Source organism: Episyrphus balteatus, chromosome 1 (genome assembly GCF_945859705.1).
Source record: "Episyrphus balteatus chromosome 1, idEpiBalt1.1, whole genome shotgun sequence".
Taxonomy (NCBI): Eukaryota; Metazoa; Arthropoda; class Insecta; order Diptera; family Syrphidae; genus Episyrphus; species Episyrphus balteatus.
In genome coordinates this window covers 43,818,873-43,838,937 of record NC_079134.1, presented here as the reverse complement: position 1 = coordinate 43,838,937, position 20,065 = coordinate 43,818,873, and the positions used below count along the sequence as shown (strand labels likewise).

The 20,065-nt window shown below is 33.1% G+C and overlaps 1 protein-coding gene across 10 annotated transcripts in view; it reads right to left on the bottom strand.

Moving 5' to 3' along the window:
• Positions 1–2,364: 2,364 nt before the first annotated feature.
• Positions 2,365–20,065, bottom strand: part of LOC129905836 (mitogen-activated protein kinase-binding protein 1) — a 438,084-nt gene continuing 420,383 nt past the window's right edge. For 3 of the 10 annotated variants that reach the window (XM_055981427.1, XM_055981428.1, XM_055981429.1), the window contains 15 exons: positions 19,165–19,408; positions 18,891–19,100; positions 16,569–18,826; positions 16,214–16,506; positions 16,030–16,154; positions 15,497–15,547; positions 11,497–11,596; positions 8,749–11,367; positions 5,544–5,645; positions 5,308–5,474; positions 5,157–5,238; positions 5,015–5,095; positions 4,743–4,946; positions 4,495–4,681; positions 2,366–2,650 (listed from right to left, as the gene is read on the bottom strand). In XM_055981427.1, coding sequence (XP_055837402.1) covers positions 2,491–2,650; positions 4,495–4,681; positions 4,743–4,946; positions 5,015–5,095; positions 5,157–5,238; positions 5,308–5,474; positions 5,544–5,645; positions 8,749–11,367; positions 11,497–11,596; positions 15,497–15,547; positions 16,030–16,154; positions 16,214–16,506; positions 16,569–18,826; positions 18,891–19,100; positions 19,165–19,408 — 6,883 coding nt within the window. In that variant the 3' untranslated portion in view covers positions 2,366–2,490. Of the gene's footprint in view, positions 2,651–4,494; positions 4,682–4,742; positions 4,947–5,014; positions 5,096–5,156; positions 5,239–5,307; positions 5,475–5,543; positions 5,646–8,748; positions 11,368–11,496; positions 11,597–15,496; positions 15,548–16,029; positions 16,155–16,213; positions 16,507–16,568; positions 18,827–18,890; positions 19,101–19,164; positions 19,409–20,065 lie in introns of all 10 variants that reach the window. The other 7 variants (XM_055981433.1, XM_055981434.1, XM_055981435.1 and 4 more) reach the window with 5 other exon arrangements.

The window sequence follows — 20,065 nt, the reverse complement described above, 5'->3', positions numbered from 1 at the left end:
GCCACAGATGCTAAACGATCGGAATCTAACTTTCTTTCTCAGATTAAATTGATCGTGTCCTCAGTGAAAGCAAGGCTTATAATAATTATGCCAGTGTTAAATTGATTTAACACAAATAAAAGGTTATTAGATGAAAATTCATCATATGTTTAAAACGAAAGTAAAGAAAAAGCTCAAAGGGATCAAAAAAGCGAGTTTTGTTATTCTAAAATCTAGCATATTCTCTGGCAGAAAAAGGCCAATTCTTAAGATTTTGAATTTATTTAAGTGCAAACATTTTTTTATCTGACATTTCTATCAGATAACACAAAAATTAAAGTACACGAAATTAATTGATTGAGCTGACCACTACTAAAAACAAAATTAAAACTTCAACAGTGCCAATTATTTCTATCAAACCAACAAGTTCCGATCGATAATTTCAAACTGAAAATATTTTGTGATATAAACAATAAAATTGGAAGACCTTGGAATAAATATTCCAACTTTCGTAACAGACAATAAACCATTTCAAGATAGTTGAAATTGTCAGCACAATGGCAACTATTGTTTGACAGATCTGAAAATATTGTAAAATCTTGCTATCTTTTATACTAAGCTTTATACCCCGATTCTGCCCCCATAGTCACAACTTGTGAGAGTCGCAAAAAGAATGTTTTCTTCGTTAAGTTGCTGTAAGATGTGATATGCTCCATAGGAGATCACACTTTGAAAATTTTTGGGACTTTGGGGAGAATAGTGTCAATCTACGACATGTGACTATTACAACTACCACTATAACGTTAGTCGTTTGTACTAAAACCACAAGAAGATGACTTGCTCTAGGAGCGCCAATTTGTGTTAAATTAGAAAATTATGTAACTTCGCAGTTAACTCAGGGCTCTTCGCCCTTCTTCAGTATGACACGATAATTGCTATACTCAAGCCTCAATTAGTAGTTTAAGTACAAACGACTAACGTGATAGGAGTCAAAAGCTTGATTATATTAAAAAACTTAATAATTTAATAATTGTCTGATTGTGGCCAATAAATCATTTTGCCTAACTTCATAATTGCATTTATTTTGGCCTAAGTATGTAGTTCAATAAATTTAAACGTAAATTAAAAATTTACTTCAGTTAACTGATCACGTAATGCAGGTTCAAGTAGAACAAATCTTTCACTAATATGCAGTGGATATTTTGAAAATAAAAGAAAAGCTTTAAATATTTCTATAAACTTTGCAAATTTGCAGGATAACTTTTAAAGATTTTTAATAAGATGTAAAGTGAGAATAATAAATTCAAATACATATAAAATTTGATTATATTAATTACGTAGGGCATTTGGCTTCGTTCATACTTATTTTGTTTTCTTCTTTGATATAATACACATACATAGTATTTTTTTTGTTATTTGAAAAACAAATTAATAAATGTTGTTGTTAATGATCTTTAAATTCTATTTTATTTCGCATTATGATTTTTTGTTTTTTTATTTTTTTTTGTTATAATAAATACAAATACACTTATTATCCAGTTCAATGTGAATTTTTTTTTAATAATAATAAATATTGCATTTTTTTACTTTGAAAATGTTTTCATTTTTATTTTTGTGTTTTATTTAAATAATTTGCTTATAGAAATATATATTAAGAGCATTTATTTGTTAACATTTTAGTAAGTTTTCTTTGTGTGTTATTTCTTTTTGTTTTGTTTTAGTTATTATTTGGAAAGCCACATGAATTAATATATTTTCTTAAGCAATATAAGATTTTTGTTTATTGAATAAAATTTAATTAATTAATTTGCCACATTGTTTACTTTTATAATTTTTTTTTTTTAATTTTTTGAATAAAAATTGCAGTTCTCTTTGATGGAAGCATGCTTTTAATAGATTTTCTTAATTTTGTTTAAATCTAATAGTTGCCTTGAAAACACATTTAATCGCTAAAAAAGCGATGGCAAAAGAGAATTTTTTAAAAAAATGTTTTGTTTTTATTTATTTTTAAAAGCTTATCGTGCAATATTTGGCTTTGCTTTTTTTTTATAATCGCCAACAAAAGGGCGATATATGCATTTTGCATTAAAATTTATTTAATTATTATTAATTTTTATTTCTTGTTAATGACACAACTTGAAAAGCTTATTTTCGATATAATTTTTCTATACTTTCTCTCACATGAAATTGTAATTTCTTTTTTTTTTTTTCTTTCATCTCTCTTTGTCTTATACAATTTATATAAATAAGAAATTAATTTTATTACAGTATTTTTCTTAATAAATATGAATTTTCTGTTTTTTTTTTCTAACGAAACGAAAATCAAACATTATACAGAACTAGAAAATAAGTTTAGTACAATGTAAAAAAAAAATAAAACAGAAAAAAAATTATATTAGTTTAGTTAACTAGGTATACTGTATTCTATTATTATTATTTAATTTATTTAATGTTTTTTTTTTTTTAATTTTTAATTATTTTACTTATTAAGTCTTAAGTTTATTTTACACACTAGGAGTTATTCTCACAGTCATCGGGTTTGTGCTTACTTCGGACATTGCTCAGTAAATCGGCGCAATTATTTACCATTGTTAGAAAATCACCATTTTCTAGGTTTACTTCATTGCCGGAAAATGATGACGAAAGGGTTTGCGATGAGTTTTTATCGTTTCTAAAAAAGAAGAGATTTCATTATTTAAGTTAAAACAAAAAATATTTAAATTGATAGGTTATGCTTTTTTATAATCGAACTTCTCTTTACTTTGGAGGAGATGAAATATAAAAATGGACGTAAACGGTACTGGCCATAAGGGAAGAGGTTATTTTTTTTTAAACGGCTCTCATATATTTTATACATCATTGAAAAGTTCTTAATATCTTCTTTCTAAAATAGTCGAGAAATCTAAAATGGGTGAAAATTTGACGACTCTAGATTTTTTGCAATGGCTGAAGGTCTAAAAAACCGTTTTTTGGCCCTAAGTACAAATTTTAGGGGTGTAACGGAATTTTTAAACACCGTTTTATAATCAGTGTAACAAGCTTTACTATACATGATAGGTAAAGTACGCGTATTTTTAGTTTCACACAATTTATCCGTACCATTATAAAAAAATGAAATTTTGCAACGTTTAAAAATCCATAACTATTTTTCTTGTGCACTGTAACTGTACTAAGGTACTAAGAGTTTATACAATTTCAAATCGAATATAAGGGTCCGGTTATAGCGATCAGGAAAATGAATCAGGAAAACATTTCAAATAGATATTTTGTAATGTATTTATTTGTTTTCCTGATGCAAATTCATTTTTCATGCCAGCTGATTGACATTTCACACAAATTTTTTCCTGTTCCAATGCATACGAAAGAATTTTTCGTGTGTATTTCAATCAGGAAAAAAAAAGAGTAGGTAGATTTTGTATGTGTCAACTGACATAAGTTTTCCTGATCGCTATAAACGAGCATCAGGAAAAAATATTCAATATCAATTTTATACTGTTTTTTTTTTTCCTGAAGCATTTACTTGATCGCTATAAAAGGTGCGGCGCCTAAGAAAAATGGTTGTCCTACATAACCCAAAAATTAGCAAAAAATTCAATTAAAAATCAATTAATAATAAATAATTTGTTATTTTTTGAATTTTTTTTTTTGTAATTTGTTTTGTGTACATGTGGTAATAAATTTCATTAATTTTATTTTTCATTATTGAGATAGTCATTTTAACAAAAAGACGTAAGAAATTTCATTTGTTTATAACTTTTAACACAATTTAAGTTCTTCAAAAATACTTTGGTATATTATTTTTAACATAATATAAATCTTGCGATATATGTGTGAAAAATAAAGTATCAAATTTAAGAAAGTCGGTGGCCCACTTTAGAAAATTTGACTCTTAGCAAAAACTAGAGATAAAAAAAGAAGGATTTCTTCGCTTCGGTTTAAAATCAAGTATTCTTCAGTGATGCGAATTTATACCGTCTGGGGTAAAAAATGCCTGAATAAACATCCAGCCACCCAGAACAGAAGCAATTACTTTCGAAATTAGAGAACTAATTAAACGACAAGTTTAATGTGAGGCCACACAATTATAAATACTGCCTGTAATCTTAAGGGCTGCACGCAGCCTTTACCATTCATCATATATTCCAAGTTTTAAACTAAAACAATTGTATAAAGGGGCAAAGTATATTATCCTCTTACTGGAACAAGAATCTTCATGAAGTTACAACAGTGGTGAAGAGAGAAACTGATAGTATGGTTGAAGATTATAACATCGTTAAAAACAAAATGATCAGTCATGGAACCAATTCATCTGTTCAAGCAAAACTATTTTGTAACTGCCTTATAGGTAAGGTAAAATCTGTTTTCAGAAGGCTCTCAAAAATATAACGAAGGGAATTCTTTTTGTTTAACAATTGTCCATCCCAGTACTAAGCAAGGTTTATGAAAGCATATTTTTTGTTATACAAAGACTAATAACTGAATATGTGGCAGTTCATTTACAACAATCACACTTACTTATTCGTTATGTTGGTTAACATTTGTTGCGTCATAATCACAGCATTTTCCAATTCCTTTAGCATTAAATTATTATTGCCAGTACTCGTTGGTGAGTCTTCGCAATTTTTTAATTTTGCATGCAGCTGCATAGCAGCAGTAGTTGTAGTGTATAATTTATTTATGATATTATACACTTGTGATTTTGCTAAAAATATAAAAAAATTTAATATTTTATAAACAAAACTAAACAAATTATATTAACTTACGATCAGATTGATCTATATCGCGGGAAGGGAAATCTACTGGTTCAAAATTACCACGTGATTTCACCACATTTGGACTATTCATGACAGTTTTCTTATGATCTAGAGATAAATTTCTAGGACGAGGAGGCACAACAGGTTTGCTACCATGCGTCGAAGAGCTACCTGGTGTTTCTTCTGAACTTGAATCATCTTGTTGGCCAGATCCTATAGGAATACAATGAAATAGATTAAAAAACAGTACAATACAAAAAAATTAAATTCTAGTTCTATACCATTGTTAAATGAACTTTGAAGACCTTTGCGTCGACTAGACGTGATTGTTGTTGCTTTGTTGTTATACTGTCTTGATGCAGCTGAAAAGGAGATACAAAATGTTTAATTGGATATCAGAAAATGGATTGTATTTGAAATTACCAATTGGACCATTCGATCTACTTTGACTTTGGGGTGATGGCCTGGATCCGCCTCTGAGTGCCTCTTCAGGCTCCGAATCGCTCTTTAAATATAAATACAAATGAATTACTGCATTTTTGTTTAAAGAATTAATTTAAAAACAAGAACTTACTGCATTGTTTAGGACATTCATTGAACCACTTTGTGTTGCCAAACTAGTTCCTGGTGACTTAGGTCCTTGAAGGCTGTTACGTTTGCTAACCGAACGTGAAACTGGACTGGGCCTATGATTTGTTCCGGTCTTTTGAAGCTGTGCAGGTGTTCCGTTGGACTTGGGGCCTAAGATAAATACAAAAAACAAAAGTATTAATGACAAAAATTAACTGATTTAGTCAAATTAAAACTCACTCTTGCCCATATTTCCCATATGAAGGTCACTCAATGAGCATGCACGACGTATTGAAGAATCCTCAATTTGAACTGGCATAAGGTTCTTATTATTATTGGATCCTATAAAATATTAATAATATATATTTAGTCAAAATAATATACAAATAATTAATATTTAAAATATAATTTTGAAATTCATAACGATGTGCTTTTAAATTTATTTAACAACAATTTTCAATTTGAAAGACGAAATAAATACATAACTCAACTGATTCACAACAAAATTAGAATAAAAATAATACAATATTTTTAACTGAATAGGTGTTTCGTTGTGTTTGAATGATCATTTAAAGATGACCACATCAAACAAGGTAGGTACCTACTATGAATAAATTAATCAACTACGATCGTTCTGTTTAGAGAAATTCAAGTAATTACGAAAATTTCATTGTTGGTTGAATATACCTACATAAAGCTAAATCTGTATAGCTTGAAAATGAATAGAGCGTGGAAGACTTCATTAAATATAGAACAAATTTGGATAAGTGTTCAATGTTCATAATATATGAATTGCATGATCAAAGGTAATACGAGAACAATGTTTAATACGACTTAAGTCATCGATTTATAAAATGCAAGGGAGTTATACGGTTCAGATTGTATTGTTAGTTTGAATAAGTATTTAAGAGTAGGTCATAATAGGCTATAATTAACTTGAAAAAAAAATCAATCAGAAAAGCAGCTCAAATGATGTCACAATAGCGTAGGAGGATATAAGTATAAGTGTAGGTGTGATAATATCACCTTCTTAGTTATTTCTTCAATTCAATATAGGTATTGGTCATATGCTAATTTTTAGATATACAGGCAAAACACTAGACGGACAGTCCGGATGACAAAGATTTTTCGCCTAAGAATCTTAAAATTAAAATTATAGAAATCAAATCTACATACGCGTAGTCTAGTTAAAAAAATTTCCACAGTTTTCAAATTTGTATGTATTTATCTGAAACATTTTTGTCAATTCAGGAAAAGCGTTATAAATAATGCTAAAATTTACGCATTAAGAAGTTAGAGGGAATGTTCCTTGAGTTTATTCAGCATTTTCAATAGTTTGGTGAGGTATCAGCAATGAAAGTGCCAAAAAAAGTAAGGAATCTCTTAAATGATGGTTTAATCGTAGAAAATCTAGAAAAACTAGAGATCCATTCTTGCAAACTAATTACACGCACACAAGAATGGTTGAGAGATGTAAGTCATTAGGTCTTGCTCATTCATTGGGTGGTCATGGCACAAACTGTATTTATTTTTACACTCAAGGAGCTAGACTTCCCTTAACGCATCGACAATAATACAAATAGGGAGCGACTTTAAAGGGATATTTATGTCCGAATTACAACGCGTTCCAGATTTGTGTTGGCTTTGATGGAGCGACCGAAAAGTAAGCTTATGAGCATTCCTTGAAGTGCAATTATTACGGTTGATTTTTTGAAGGAAGGAATGCAACGATAAGTCTATTTTTTCGATGTACTAAAGTAGGAAGTCTATTACATTGTTTAGAGAAAACTGACTTAGAAACTAAAAATAGGTAACAAAATAGATATTTTAATGCAAAATTCGAGAAAACTTTTTTTTTTTCATTTATACGACACACGCCAGAAGAAATTTTTCGGACTAAAGTTTTCAGCAATGGTATTTTTTTAGACCTTCTGTTAGTGTTTTCTTTTACAGTAAAACAACACAACTTTTGACCGGGATCATTGTTCTGTAACTTTTATCACGGTGCGGCGATAAAAATCCATTTCATTCAAAAATGGTTACATAAGGTTACAAAACAGTGGTACAGGGTTAGGTTAAGTATAAGTGGCTGACAACTGTGAGGTGTTCACACCAAAGCCAGAATCTATCAACTCTTGCTACTCGTCGAATCATTTTCAGCTTTAAATGAAACGAACACGCCAAGCGTGCCTGCCTACACGGTAGTGACCTTTACGAGACATATTAGTTATTAAGTTTACGTTCTTGGATCAAACAAGACGTTAGAGGCGTATATGTTTATTCAACAGGTATAATGCTGAAAAGATAGAGGATATTCTTAAGGGTCCTAAGTCACATACAAAATTCAAGTTATACCTTGATTACAAATGTTTTTCGGGTGAGTATCTCTGTTGTTTATCACTCGAAAGCTATCTTTTTCTTAGACCTGCAGGTGCAAAGGCTCCAAGCAACTATTGATATAAGGTATAATAGCTCTGTAGGTGGTTTGGATATCCTTCAGCAGGGTTTCATGAATGTTTTTATTGTCCGACAGCGAACAGAGAATCAGACTAAGAATTACCCAAAATTAACTATATTTAGATGTTTCAGACTGAGTGTGGAACAGACCTCATACAGGGTTCCACAATCGACGCCATAGATAAAAACCATGGGTTAGTGAAAGTTTTTGCTTCGCATTCGGGTTATGTTTTTAAAAGTCGTCTTGTAGGTTTTAAAAATTTTAATTTTATTCAAACAAAAATTAATAACTATTTGCATTTGTTCCACAACTTTTTCCTTTTCGTCTTAGGGTTTCAGGTCTCATAGTTTCCCAGTGTACCATGCTAATGGTTTTTTTTTCTGCATAAAATTAAAATATTAATCCAGTTGCAACCAGATGGAAAAACAAGTTACACAAGATGACTAATTCGGACTTAAAAATACTAATTTCGACGCCTCAAGACCGTGTAATTTTAAGCTCTTAGTATTATATTTTTGAGATTCTTAAATTATCATATTTATTTACAAAAAGAATCCTCAAGCTTGAACAATTGAAACCATTGTTGGTAAAGCCGTGACCCAAAAAGCAAAGAACAAACAAAAATTGCATATTTAAAGCCTTTTCAAAAATATTTTTAACAGTCCAAATAATAATTAAAGAATTAATACCTTATTTATATTTCGTATTAATACAAATAAATTTGTTTTGAATGAAAAAAAAAAGAAAAACTTATACAGAAATAAATAATGTCCGAAAGTCTAATCCAATCCAATTCATTTCCAATTGTTTCTAGTAACAAAAAAGTATTAAAAACAACAACAACAAGAACACAGTGCCAAATAATATTTCACTCATAATTGAACCGAAGAAAGAAACTCATCAAATGTGAAGTAACCGAAACAATCAAAAACAACCAAAAGAAGAACAACACTCGAATCTATCTATTTTTTATAGATTGCTTCAAACCTTTGTCCTTGCCACCGCAATCAATTCGAATTTTCTCACTCTCATGTTCATTATCTGTGCTCGTTATAAAATTGTAAGCTTGCAATTTAACACTTTCTAAAACATCTGGAAGACTTATGTTCCTTGTCATTTTACTATATTCACTACTACCATCACTACCACAACCAACACGATTCTGTTCAGTCTCAATATCTCGCTCGATTCCACGAGCCAATTTGTCAAAATTCATAGTCAAACTTTTGACATAGCCTTTTTCCTTGGAATTACACTCGAATGGCTTCATACGGTTCTCAGTAGCCAAACGAATCTGTTCGAGCTTCTTTTCTTCCATTTCAATCAGTTTATTTATAATATCTATCTTTTTGGCAATATTTCTACACTGATTGCTAGTGTTATTGTCCAGCGATGGCTGAAGCACATAAGTCTTTTCATTTTGGGAATTCTTCTTGCTTTTGTCATCTTGAACTTCATCCATCAACGGTGCAGGTTTAGTATAAAGCTTCAGACTATCCATATTGTTATCCCTTTCGTTACCATGTTCGGAAATGTACATCTCAAAAGACTTTTCTTCGTAGTCAGTTCGATTTTCACTCGATCTGCTGCTACTGCAGGACGAGGATCGCTTATCACATGGCGTGTACTTGATTTGGCTCACAGTATTGAACCGAACTGATATCTTCGGTCGACTGCGAGATCTCATACTCGAAGCCCGACGAGATGCTCCACCATCGGTATTCAATGATTTCTGACTGGACTTCAAACAACTCCCAGTGGAACTAAGAGCACCACTGCTAGCACTGGTTCGCATGCTCTGTTGTTGCTTTTCACGTTCAAATTTTGCCAAGTTCCGTTCGAACTTACGTACTACACTTGCCGTTCGAGAAGGAACTTTCATATCCTTTATGTCCACATCAAAACTACAGGATTTCTTCACCGAGGTTGGGGGTGCACTTACTTGCGGTGTCGTCGTTGTTGTGGCTGGAGGAGGAGCTCCTCCTCCACTGAGAACCGAGGAAATCAGACTTTGTGGCTTTGCCGGGACAGGAGGCTTTTCGCCAACCGGCTTTTTAGTGAACATATAATCATCATACTCCTCGTTTGTTAGAGGATTTCTTTTCTGCCTCTCAGAGGCAAATTCTTTGCTCAAGCTTTTATTCACTCCAGAGTTATACTGAGCGTTTTTGTATTTCATTGTTGGAATATCATCATCATTTGTGGGAGATTTTGGGGGCAGACAATCGGACAGACGGGGATAAGTTTCAGATGAATGTATGGTGGGGATGCTTGTTGGTTGATTTGACGATGTTCGAGGCTTTTCAGAGAATTCATTCAGACCATAGCCGGAGACATCAAAAGCTTCATATGTGGTATTTACAGATTTTTGTTGCATGTAAAAGTCTAAGGAACTATAAGTATTCGGACTAGAGCCATATGACTTTGACACATTGTCCATTACTCTTTCGTGCAACAAATGAGTGCATGGATTTCGGAGGCGTTTTTTATCGAATAGCATTTCGAGAGGAGCACTCTTGCAATCTGATTCGTCTGACAAAATACTCTCCATGCTGTTGTAGTAGCTGACATCTCCAAACTCATCGGATAAAAGACTCTCCTGACTCTTCTTATCTGGATACTGGGTAAGGAAAAAGCTGGCACTTGAATGCCGTTGTGTTTCAAGGAACTTCGCCTCTTCCAGATGATCTTCATTTGGTTTCTGGCTTGTTGGATCATCGTTAAGGATATCTGACAACGAGACATTTCGGTGAATCGACTGATCGTAGAATTCCTTGTAGATGAAATATTCGCTAACAGATCGCTTCGGTATCGTTGTAGCTTTTTTCTGATGTTTTTTGCAGACCTTCTTCTTTCGCCCATTGCAGTGATTCTTTTCATAGTCTAGGTCAAGACTGCAATTCTCTAGAGAATCTGAGCTAAAGTTACCTTCTTCATCCTTGGGAGAGTCCTTGTCTTTCTTTTTTGCAGCTCCACCGCCATGATTATGTGGCAGAGGGAGACTTCTGGTATTACTCAAGCTGTGCGGTACCGATGCTGAGGTAGATAGTACATTCGTTAGAGGTTCATCAAGATCACCATACTTTTTGGTGATCTCTTGAATCATTCTTTCAGTATCTGTGTGGATCATATCGAGGATTGTCCTAGCATCGTCGGAATATACCGAATGTCGTTTCGGTTCGGTAAAGATTATGTTCTTATTGTTGCTCGGAAGATTCCGCCAGTCGATTTCTTCGTGTACCGGTGAAACGGGACATGATTTATAATTTTTCAAAATACTTTGACTCTTGCGAGACTGAGACGATGACTTTGATTGGCTAGTATTATTATTATAGTTGGAAGAAGAATCAACTGATTCATGATTGGTGGAGGATTTTGTCGACGATGATTTAGATCGTGGACATGTGGAGGAATTAGATTTTTGTTTTGCTTCTATTTGAACAGATGATGGTGTTAAAGTGGTGGTAGCTGTGTAGACGCCAATATGGCGTGGATACGGAGGATAATTTTGATGTAATTGACGCATTACATTGCAGTTCTGTGTGAGAACTGCTTTCGAGGCAGCACAATTAAAGAAGAAATTGGAAGAAGTTTGTGTTTTGTATCCTAAGTTTTGGATTTGTATTTGAATACCATAAAAGCGCAGCATGTTTATAGAGGAATATACATAAATTGGTGTTGAAAAATTTTAGGACGAAAGATGTTTTTATATTTAATATGAGAAATATTACTCACCTGCTTTTATATAACGATTTGGTGTTCTAGGGGTTTCTGAGCTTGCAGCTAAACTAAGATCTGATATGCTGTGACTTCCACGTAACGGCCGATAACCAACCTTAAAAATATATTTCAAAAAAGTTAGTAATAAGATAAAAACATCAACTGAAATTGTAAATATGAAAATTAACAGGCAATGAGAACACGAGGTAATGACAAATAAAAATGGTTTATGGCAAAACAATTAAAAAAAATTCAAATAGTGGGTTAGGTATATGCAATTCCAGTAATAGCAGCATTCGTTAAACTTTAGTCAGTCAAAATAATTGGTTTAAGTTTTGTTTTATTGAATATTTTTAAAAATTTTGTTTTTTTAGTTTAGTTGAAGGCTTCAGCGAATTATTAGATTTATTTATAGGCTGTTTTATTCATGCTTTGGCTTGTTAAATTTTTGTTGTTAATCATTGTTTTGAAACAACAAAGTTTTTAATTTAGAAAAAGAATTTCTGTTCCTAAAAGAAATTTCCTCTTTCATAACCAACATTATTCAACGATTGTATTATAGTCCAGTAATTTGATATCGCGTCCGCGTTATCAGTTATAGAGGTCAAAAGGTCACTAAAATCAGTTTTTCGCATATATCGTCGGTGAAACCAGAAAAGTGTGTAACTCCAAATTTTATAAAAATTAGATTTGAATGCCATCTGTTAGACACACCTAATATCTACCGTTCCTTAAACTGAGAATCCCCTTAAAGTTCATAGTTTTTATTTTATTAGCAAATTAGAAAATGAAAACGCATACAAATGCCTTCAAACGATTTTGTTTTTTTCTCTCCTATAAAATTTGCTAAAATGGAGTTACACACTTTTCTGGTTTCACCGACGATATGTCGTGACCTGTTGCTCGGAGGTCAATACTGGTCTATGGAAAATCTGTTCGTCATAAAATTATCTACAAATATTGCCTTATGCATTTTTCTGTAAATCCAATCGTTTTCGGAATAGAGCTGTTTCAAGCGCAGGCATAATATATGATACGTAATAATAGGTTTGTTTTATTTAAGAGTGAATAATTCAGTATTTGAATACTGAAAAATACATGTGTAATCTCTTTTGCTTTTTATTAATTCGTTTTTATAAGTTTCACTTGTGACCGATATTCAAACTAACTTACTAACTAACTAACTAAGTTACTTAGCTACTAACTAACTATTTAATAAAATCTTAGCAATTAATTTGGACCCTCAGGTCAAAATTACCTACCCTGAGACGTTTTGGTCTTAGGGTAAAAACATTTGAGGGTCAAAACAACCCAAATCAATCTAAGGCTACTTCTAAGAGTAATATCGTAACTTTGAACAAATTTATGTAGTTTGAATGACTACGTTATAATATAGTCCGAAATCGGTTGGATTTACAGAAAAATGCATAAGGCAATTATTGTAGATAATTTTATGACGAACAGATTTTCCATAGACCAGTATTGACCTCCGAGCAACAGGTCACGAGATAAATGCGAAAAAAAAATTTTCGTGACCTTTTGACCTCTATAACTTCTAACGCGGACGCGATATCAATGTATCAATGTCGATTTTTCACATCTTCAGTGAAGGCCAGTAGGAATTTTTCTGCAGATTGGGGTAAAAAATGCCATAAATTACTGGGCTATTATGTGACACGTCAGTAAGTCAATTTTCAAAGCTTAAACAACTGAAAGCAAGTAAATATTAATTGTTTTTAAATATAAGATTATAAATGCACGATTTCAACTTTTATCTCTTGCCTTCGTGAAATAACTCCCAAATGAAAAAAAATTATCTAGAGCATAAGATCTGGACATACATATACTTCGCTCTTTCTTCATCAGGTTCCGCGTTAAAATTGTGATCTTTGCTATAGCCGCTTCAAATCCCGTCAGGAGAGGAAGGCTTTGAACTATGATTTACATGGAAAAGGTTGTGTTTTTGAGTTTGGAATTTTATAACTTTTTAACGGTTCATCTAGTATAAAAATGAACGCTCTACAAAAAAGCTCTTAATAATTTTTTTGATAAACTGCCCCGTTTCGAAGTTATTCAACTTTAAAATAAAAAATGCAATTTTTTCTTCATTTTTTTTAATTTTTTTGACGAAACTTTTAGGTTTTTCAAAAAATTTGGCAAACTTTTCTAATATTTGTATTCTATGTTGTGTTTTGGTTTCACAGATCCTTTTATATAACTCTCAAACCCCTAATACTGTTAAATTAGAATTTTTCAATAAATTCGAATTATTCATTTTTTCAACTAAAAATTATTTTAATTAATTTTTCGCGTCGGTTTTTTTTAAATTTAATAAATGCAATTTTGTAGAGCGTTCAATTTTATACAAGAAAATGATTAAATCTAGCCTTTTTGATGAACCGTTAAAAGGTTATTAAATTCCAAACTCAAAAACACAATCTTTCTCATGTAAATCATATGGGATATAGAAATTTGCGATGCGGCGGTATTTTATGTTAATATCAAGGGCTGAAACTTTTACAGTGATTTCTTTTCGTCATTTCCAACAATATTTTCGGTATAACTTTGAACAAAAAAATAATTTTTTTTTTGAATCAGCCTAATGTAGATATATCGCACCCTCAGTGCAAAAGAGCGATAAGTCAAAAAATGACATTTTTGAGATAATGATGAGGAAATGTTGCTTTTTAAATTTGAAGGGCTTGTTGTTAACGTAAACGGAAAATTCGAAAGATTATGACTGCTTTTATCCAATTCCTACTATATTAAAGTCAAACTCAATTTAAACAATTTTAAAAAATAAATTTATTAAAACTACAAAATAAACATAATGGTACTTGTAATAGAGCTTTGACTTTTTGGAAATTGCTGTCCCATGGAAAATTATAGGGGAAAGTTTAGAGTCAGTATGTAATTTGCAGAAGCGTTTTCTCGAAATTAACTTTTTTGAGTTCTCGCTCTTTTGCACTGAGGGTGCGATATGTAAATGAAGGTTCTTAGTATGTGGATACTGATTTTCAAGCAAAGTCCAAGTTTTAGAATTGACCTAAAAGATCCCTCTCTAAACCATTCCATTCAAGTATAATTCATGTGAATCGGTTAATTTTGTGCAAGAGATCTGCGCAAACCCATTTGCTGAAAAGAAACTTAAATATTTAAGTAGAACATACAATCTTATTCCCTACTTTTTCCTCTGCGTAAATTGTCACATAAGGATTTATGTAGAACTTAAATGTTTAAGTTTCGATTCAGCAAACGGTTCTCAGAGCTCTTAGTCTATGTATGTCACAATGTTTGAAATTTTTGAACTGACATTAATATCAAAAGCAAAATTATCTTTTAAATATGTTTTGGCTGATACTGTATAACAATTAATGCTGCAAATTTTGAAAGATGATGATGCGAAATAATGACGAAAATATTCCAATGGACCCTTAACGATGCGATGGTATATGAATGTATTGTGTTTTTACAAAGTGTTTTTGTTTTATGATTTTAACAGAGTGTTTGTCAGGAATAAAATACTGATTTATTTTTTGTTAAAATTTCTTTCTCAGGGATTAGAATCGAAAGTAGAATCGAATAACATATCAGAACTTCAGCTGTTTCCGTCTTTGCTAATATCAGTTCTTATTTTCTAACATTTCATCCGATTTGAGTTGAATTTCTTTTATGCATTGAAGTTATGTGTCACATCTATTCCTCATGATTTAATTTATGTTGACGAAAATGATTGGCAAAACTATGTAGGAAATAACTTCCCGGCAAACACCCTGTACTAAAAATTTCTATTTCAATGAGATTGCATTGTTGATTTTTTGTGCATGCAAAATTCTAATGCAATTCAATTTAAAACATTCATAACGAATTATTGTTTAAATTTAAAGTTATTAATCTGTTAAAAAAATCAATATTCAGTAAAAAAAAATGCAAAGCTGTTAGAATTCTGCTTTTTTTTTAGAGAAATAACTCTCCATATTTTGATTTAATACTCAAAAGTATTATCGTCTCTCACCTCTGGTATTGCATTATTTTTTATAATTCCATTTTTGAAATTTCTTTGACCCTAAAAACAATAATTGTAAATAAAAAAAAAGAAATAAATGAAAAAAATAAAGACAACACAAAGACAAAATACAAGAAATAAATAAAAAATAAATATGTAAGATGACTTAGAAATGAAACACTAAAGTACATCTAAATTACGAATTTAGGAAATGAAGTTGATTATTCAAGATGAGAATGTTACTATCTTGAACATTCTTACAACTGAGAACTCCAGCAATTTATGACTTTGCTCAGCCAAAATCCAAGAAAACATATGGTCGCTTCTTATCACAGAATCGAAATCTTAAAAAAATCAAAGGAAAACACGTAGGGTTCCAATTTATTAGTCCAATTTTGAAAAAGGGAATTAGTCTCTAGTGTTGGACCCTTCAATTTTGTCCAAATCTAATGCCTATAAGCTAATTCGAGTTTCGATTTCAATTGATTCCGTGATAAGAGTAGACCATTTGAGTTTATTAAAACAAAATTCTGAAAACTTACATTTTCTAGCTTTTGTTTGGCTTCGCTTATGACCTTAAGAAGTTCCTCCTTCTTTGTACTTGTATATGACTTTGTTATTGATGGTGATTTTTCTGTATTATGTTTGGCACTTATACTTCGGCGAGCTGTAAACAAAAATGTTAATATGAATACAATTCTTTAATTTCATTATAAATGGACAAACTTCTATCTCCTCGTTCTGGGAATCCACCGGGTCCATCTAAAGCTTGTTGCAGGAAACTGGATGAAACTTGTGGAATATTTTCCGTACTACCACCTAATGTTGATGCTATTGATCTGTCGGCATTTTCTCCACTCGGTGTAGATCCTTCATCTTCTGTATCCGAGGTTCCGGTTCCAGTTCCTGTACTGGCAGTATGTGATCCACCACTGAGATTAAGTCCAACTTTTTCAAAGTTTTTCCGTCGCATTGATTTGCGAAGTTCTTCTTCATTCATGGCATTGACTTTGAATTCACTGAAAAATAGACACAAGCATTTAAAAAATTGAACTTGTACAAGAAAATCAACAGAACTTACGTTGGTGTTCCTGGGGAAATAGTTGGATAGAATAATCCATGATCTGAGCTAGTTCTCTCGCCATCGGATATATCCTCAACATCACCATCATGGTCATTATTCGACTCAAATCGCAATGATGGCGCAACTGTTGTTGATGTTTTCTTTTTTTCCGGCACCGGTCTCATGTTACCATTTCCAGTCACTCCGGCAAATTTAATCTCCCGCCTTGTCTCCATGCCACTATCAATCGAACTATCTTCACTCAGATACGTTTGATTGTACATAATATCCTTCGAACTGGCACTATTGTAATCCGAAGTTTGTGTATTACCAACCATTCCTCCACTATACGGTGGCGCTCCCAATGGACTCTCCGAATTACTTCGCAAATCCAATGTATCCGAGTCAATTTGACCACGTTGAGCCCATCGACCTCGCGGTTTGGGAACCCCTACAACTTGACTAGGACTGGAACTTAAACTTGGCGGTGCATTTGTTGGCTCTTCGGTTGTTGATGTTTTTCGTTTCGCCCATTGAGGTAGTTGGCCAACATCGGAGAATTTATAACCAGGAGTTAGAGGAATGTCATCCATGAACATACGACCAGGTGACATGCCGAATTTCTCCTCCTCTGGAATTGGAGATTCTACGATGATCTCTGATATTGGACGTGCCAAAGGTGGGTGACCGGATCGTAGTCTTTGTTGCGAAAGTCTCGCTTGCATTGTAACAATCATATCGTGTGGAATCTGCCACACGAATACACAACCATCGCCACTGGCCGAGATGAGATATTTACAGTCATTGGTGAAGGCAAGTCCTGTTACCAGTTCACTGTGACCATACATCCGAGCCATGCACTCATTCGAATAGTAGTCATAGACAGACAGAGTCTTATCTGTAGACGATGTGGCAAGGTAGATGCCACTCGGATCTAGACTCAGTTTGATCAGACTTCCATCTTCCGAATGAGACCCTTTGAAGGTCTTCGTGTGTTTCTGACTCTGGGTACTGTAGACTCTGATATTTCGATCTTGACATGCAGTCATAATGTGTTTGCTATTACTATCCACTTCCATGTCATAAAGAGTCGTCTTCCCTGAGCAGTTAGTACCCCGAAGGAATTGACCATTCTGGTATGTTCGGAACATAATCGATTTATCACATCCACATGAAATCATTTGGAAGGTCAAACCACTGCCGACAAACTTCACCGAAGTAATACTGCTCGAATGATCGTCCAGCGTCTGGAGAATCACATAACCCTGATTAACATCAAAGACATGAATCAAACGATCTCGACTTGCACTGGCCAGTAGTTTCCTATCGATCTTGTCATTACTGTACTCCAGGCACAGTACTTCAGAGTCATGAGCCTCTATAATCGTCAGCATTTTCAAATTTGCCAAATTGTAAATTCGTATGTTGCCACTTCGGTCACCGGTAGCCAAATGACTCAATTCAGGGCTAATTTTCATGCAACGCACACCATTTCGGGAATCATAACTCGACTTGTCTGTAGCCATTACCGAGTTATAACAATCCCTTATGAAATTCAGTTCTTCATCGATGTACACAACTTTTAAAAGATCCTTACTGTAGATATTCTTACGATAGATCTCATTGTTGGAACAATTCTCAAGACCCCAAACCCTAATTGTGTCATCTGAAGAGCATGTTAAAAAGCACTCCTCAGGTAGAGTTTGAGAGGTCTCCCGTTCTAAATTGTATGGCACAGTTTCGACGCCCCAAATGCACGTCGAATGATACAAAAACGAATGACTCTTGCCAACTCGCTTAATATCCCTCATATCCCAGATGTATAAACTGTGATCATTATACACACAACTAACTTTGGCTCGTGATGCATCATAGACCATTGCAACACAGTCTGGATATTTGGCATTATGTGGCACATTCATTATGTGATTGATATGTACTCCAGCAGCCACATCGACACCCAAATAATGGGTTCTTGGCAATGTGGTGACATATTCTAATGTGCTGGCATTAAAAATTCTTATTATAGATTCGGCACAACCGACCAGTATGAACTGGGCATTAACACAAATGCAATTAGCACTTGTCGTTCGACAGGCTACCCATTTGTCAAGTAAGCGGCGGGAATTGAATTCAACCAAATGACCTTGGCGAGTTATAGCATAGGTGCTATCAAAGAATTCACCTTTGCCACAGGCTACAGCGCAAAAGTCATTGTTACGTAGTTCACCTAGAATGGCACTTCGGCCCATTAACGGCACTGGATCTTTGTACTGCTGGGAAAGAAAACAAATTCATTAAATAAAATTCAATATGGGAGGGATTTTGTGATTTCCATACCTTTCGTCCTCCATCAAGATACCAATATTTGACGTGTCTATTGCCTACAGTTACAAAGTAGCTACCGTCTTCGCTAAAGCTTACCGCTGATACTTTGGCACTAACTTTGTTTGAGGCCATCTTGAGATTGGACTTCCAATCGAAGACATTGACTATCATGTCAAGTTGTGATCCAACTGATACCAGGTACTTGCCTGTTGGTGAGAAGGCCTATAGAAAGAAAAAGTTATAAATGTGCGTTTGAGTGGTTTCATATATAAATTTTTGTGCTTACCACACAACTGACTGCTTGTTTGTGACCAACAAACTCAGCAACCACATTGCCACCAGTTGTGTCCTCCAAATTACCATTGGGTGAATCTAGTTCCCATACTTTGATGGCAGGATTTAGGCCACATTCACCTGTTGCCAGATAACGACCACATCGTGAAAATGCGACAGCGGTGATCGCTTTTCTTGATGTGTTCACAAGGTAAGCTTGAGTTTGCTTTTTGGCATTGAACAATATTACGGTGCACCTGGGAAATAAAAGAAAAAATAAAATAAAATATGTCCTCACAACGTTTTTTAAGAAAAAGAAAGAAAAAAATAAATCAAAAAAACAAAAGGAAATTCAAATGGCAAAGAGGAAGTCCTTGATGGTGGTGTGCCTGTGTGGCTGCTTGTTCGCGCGTAAGCTATTAAGGAAGCTTTTTGCTGAGAAACGAACGAATACAAATACGAATGAATGAATGAACTCTTTCTTCCCTCCAACAAGGACGAAGTTTTATATTTTTGTTTTTTTTTTTTCGTTTTGTTGTATCAAGCAAAAGATTCAAGGAATGGATTAACTTTTGTGATGAGTTTTTGCTCTGGCACAACGGATACCAACAAAACTGTGTTTATTCCGGTTTTGAGGTAAATCTTATTTTAAATAAATGCTGCTTCTTGGTTCTTGGCATGGCGGCGAAAGGGTGGGTTTAAAAAAAAAAAGATTAAGTGCTCATGATGGAAACATATATTTAAAAAGAAAAGAGTAAGAGTCGTTATAAATTAATGTCTGTTTGTGTGGAACGACATGATGATGATGATGGTTGCAAAGGTAGACAAATTATGTTGTAATTAAAGTTGAACATCGTTTTATAAACGAGTGTGATTGCAATGAAATTGATTTGACTTCATTTTTTTTTTTTATA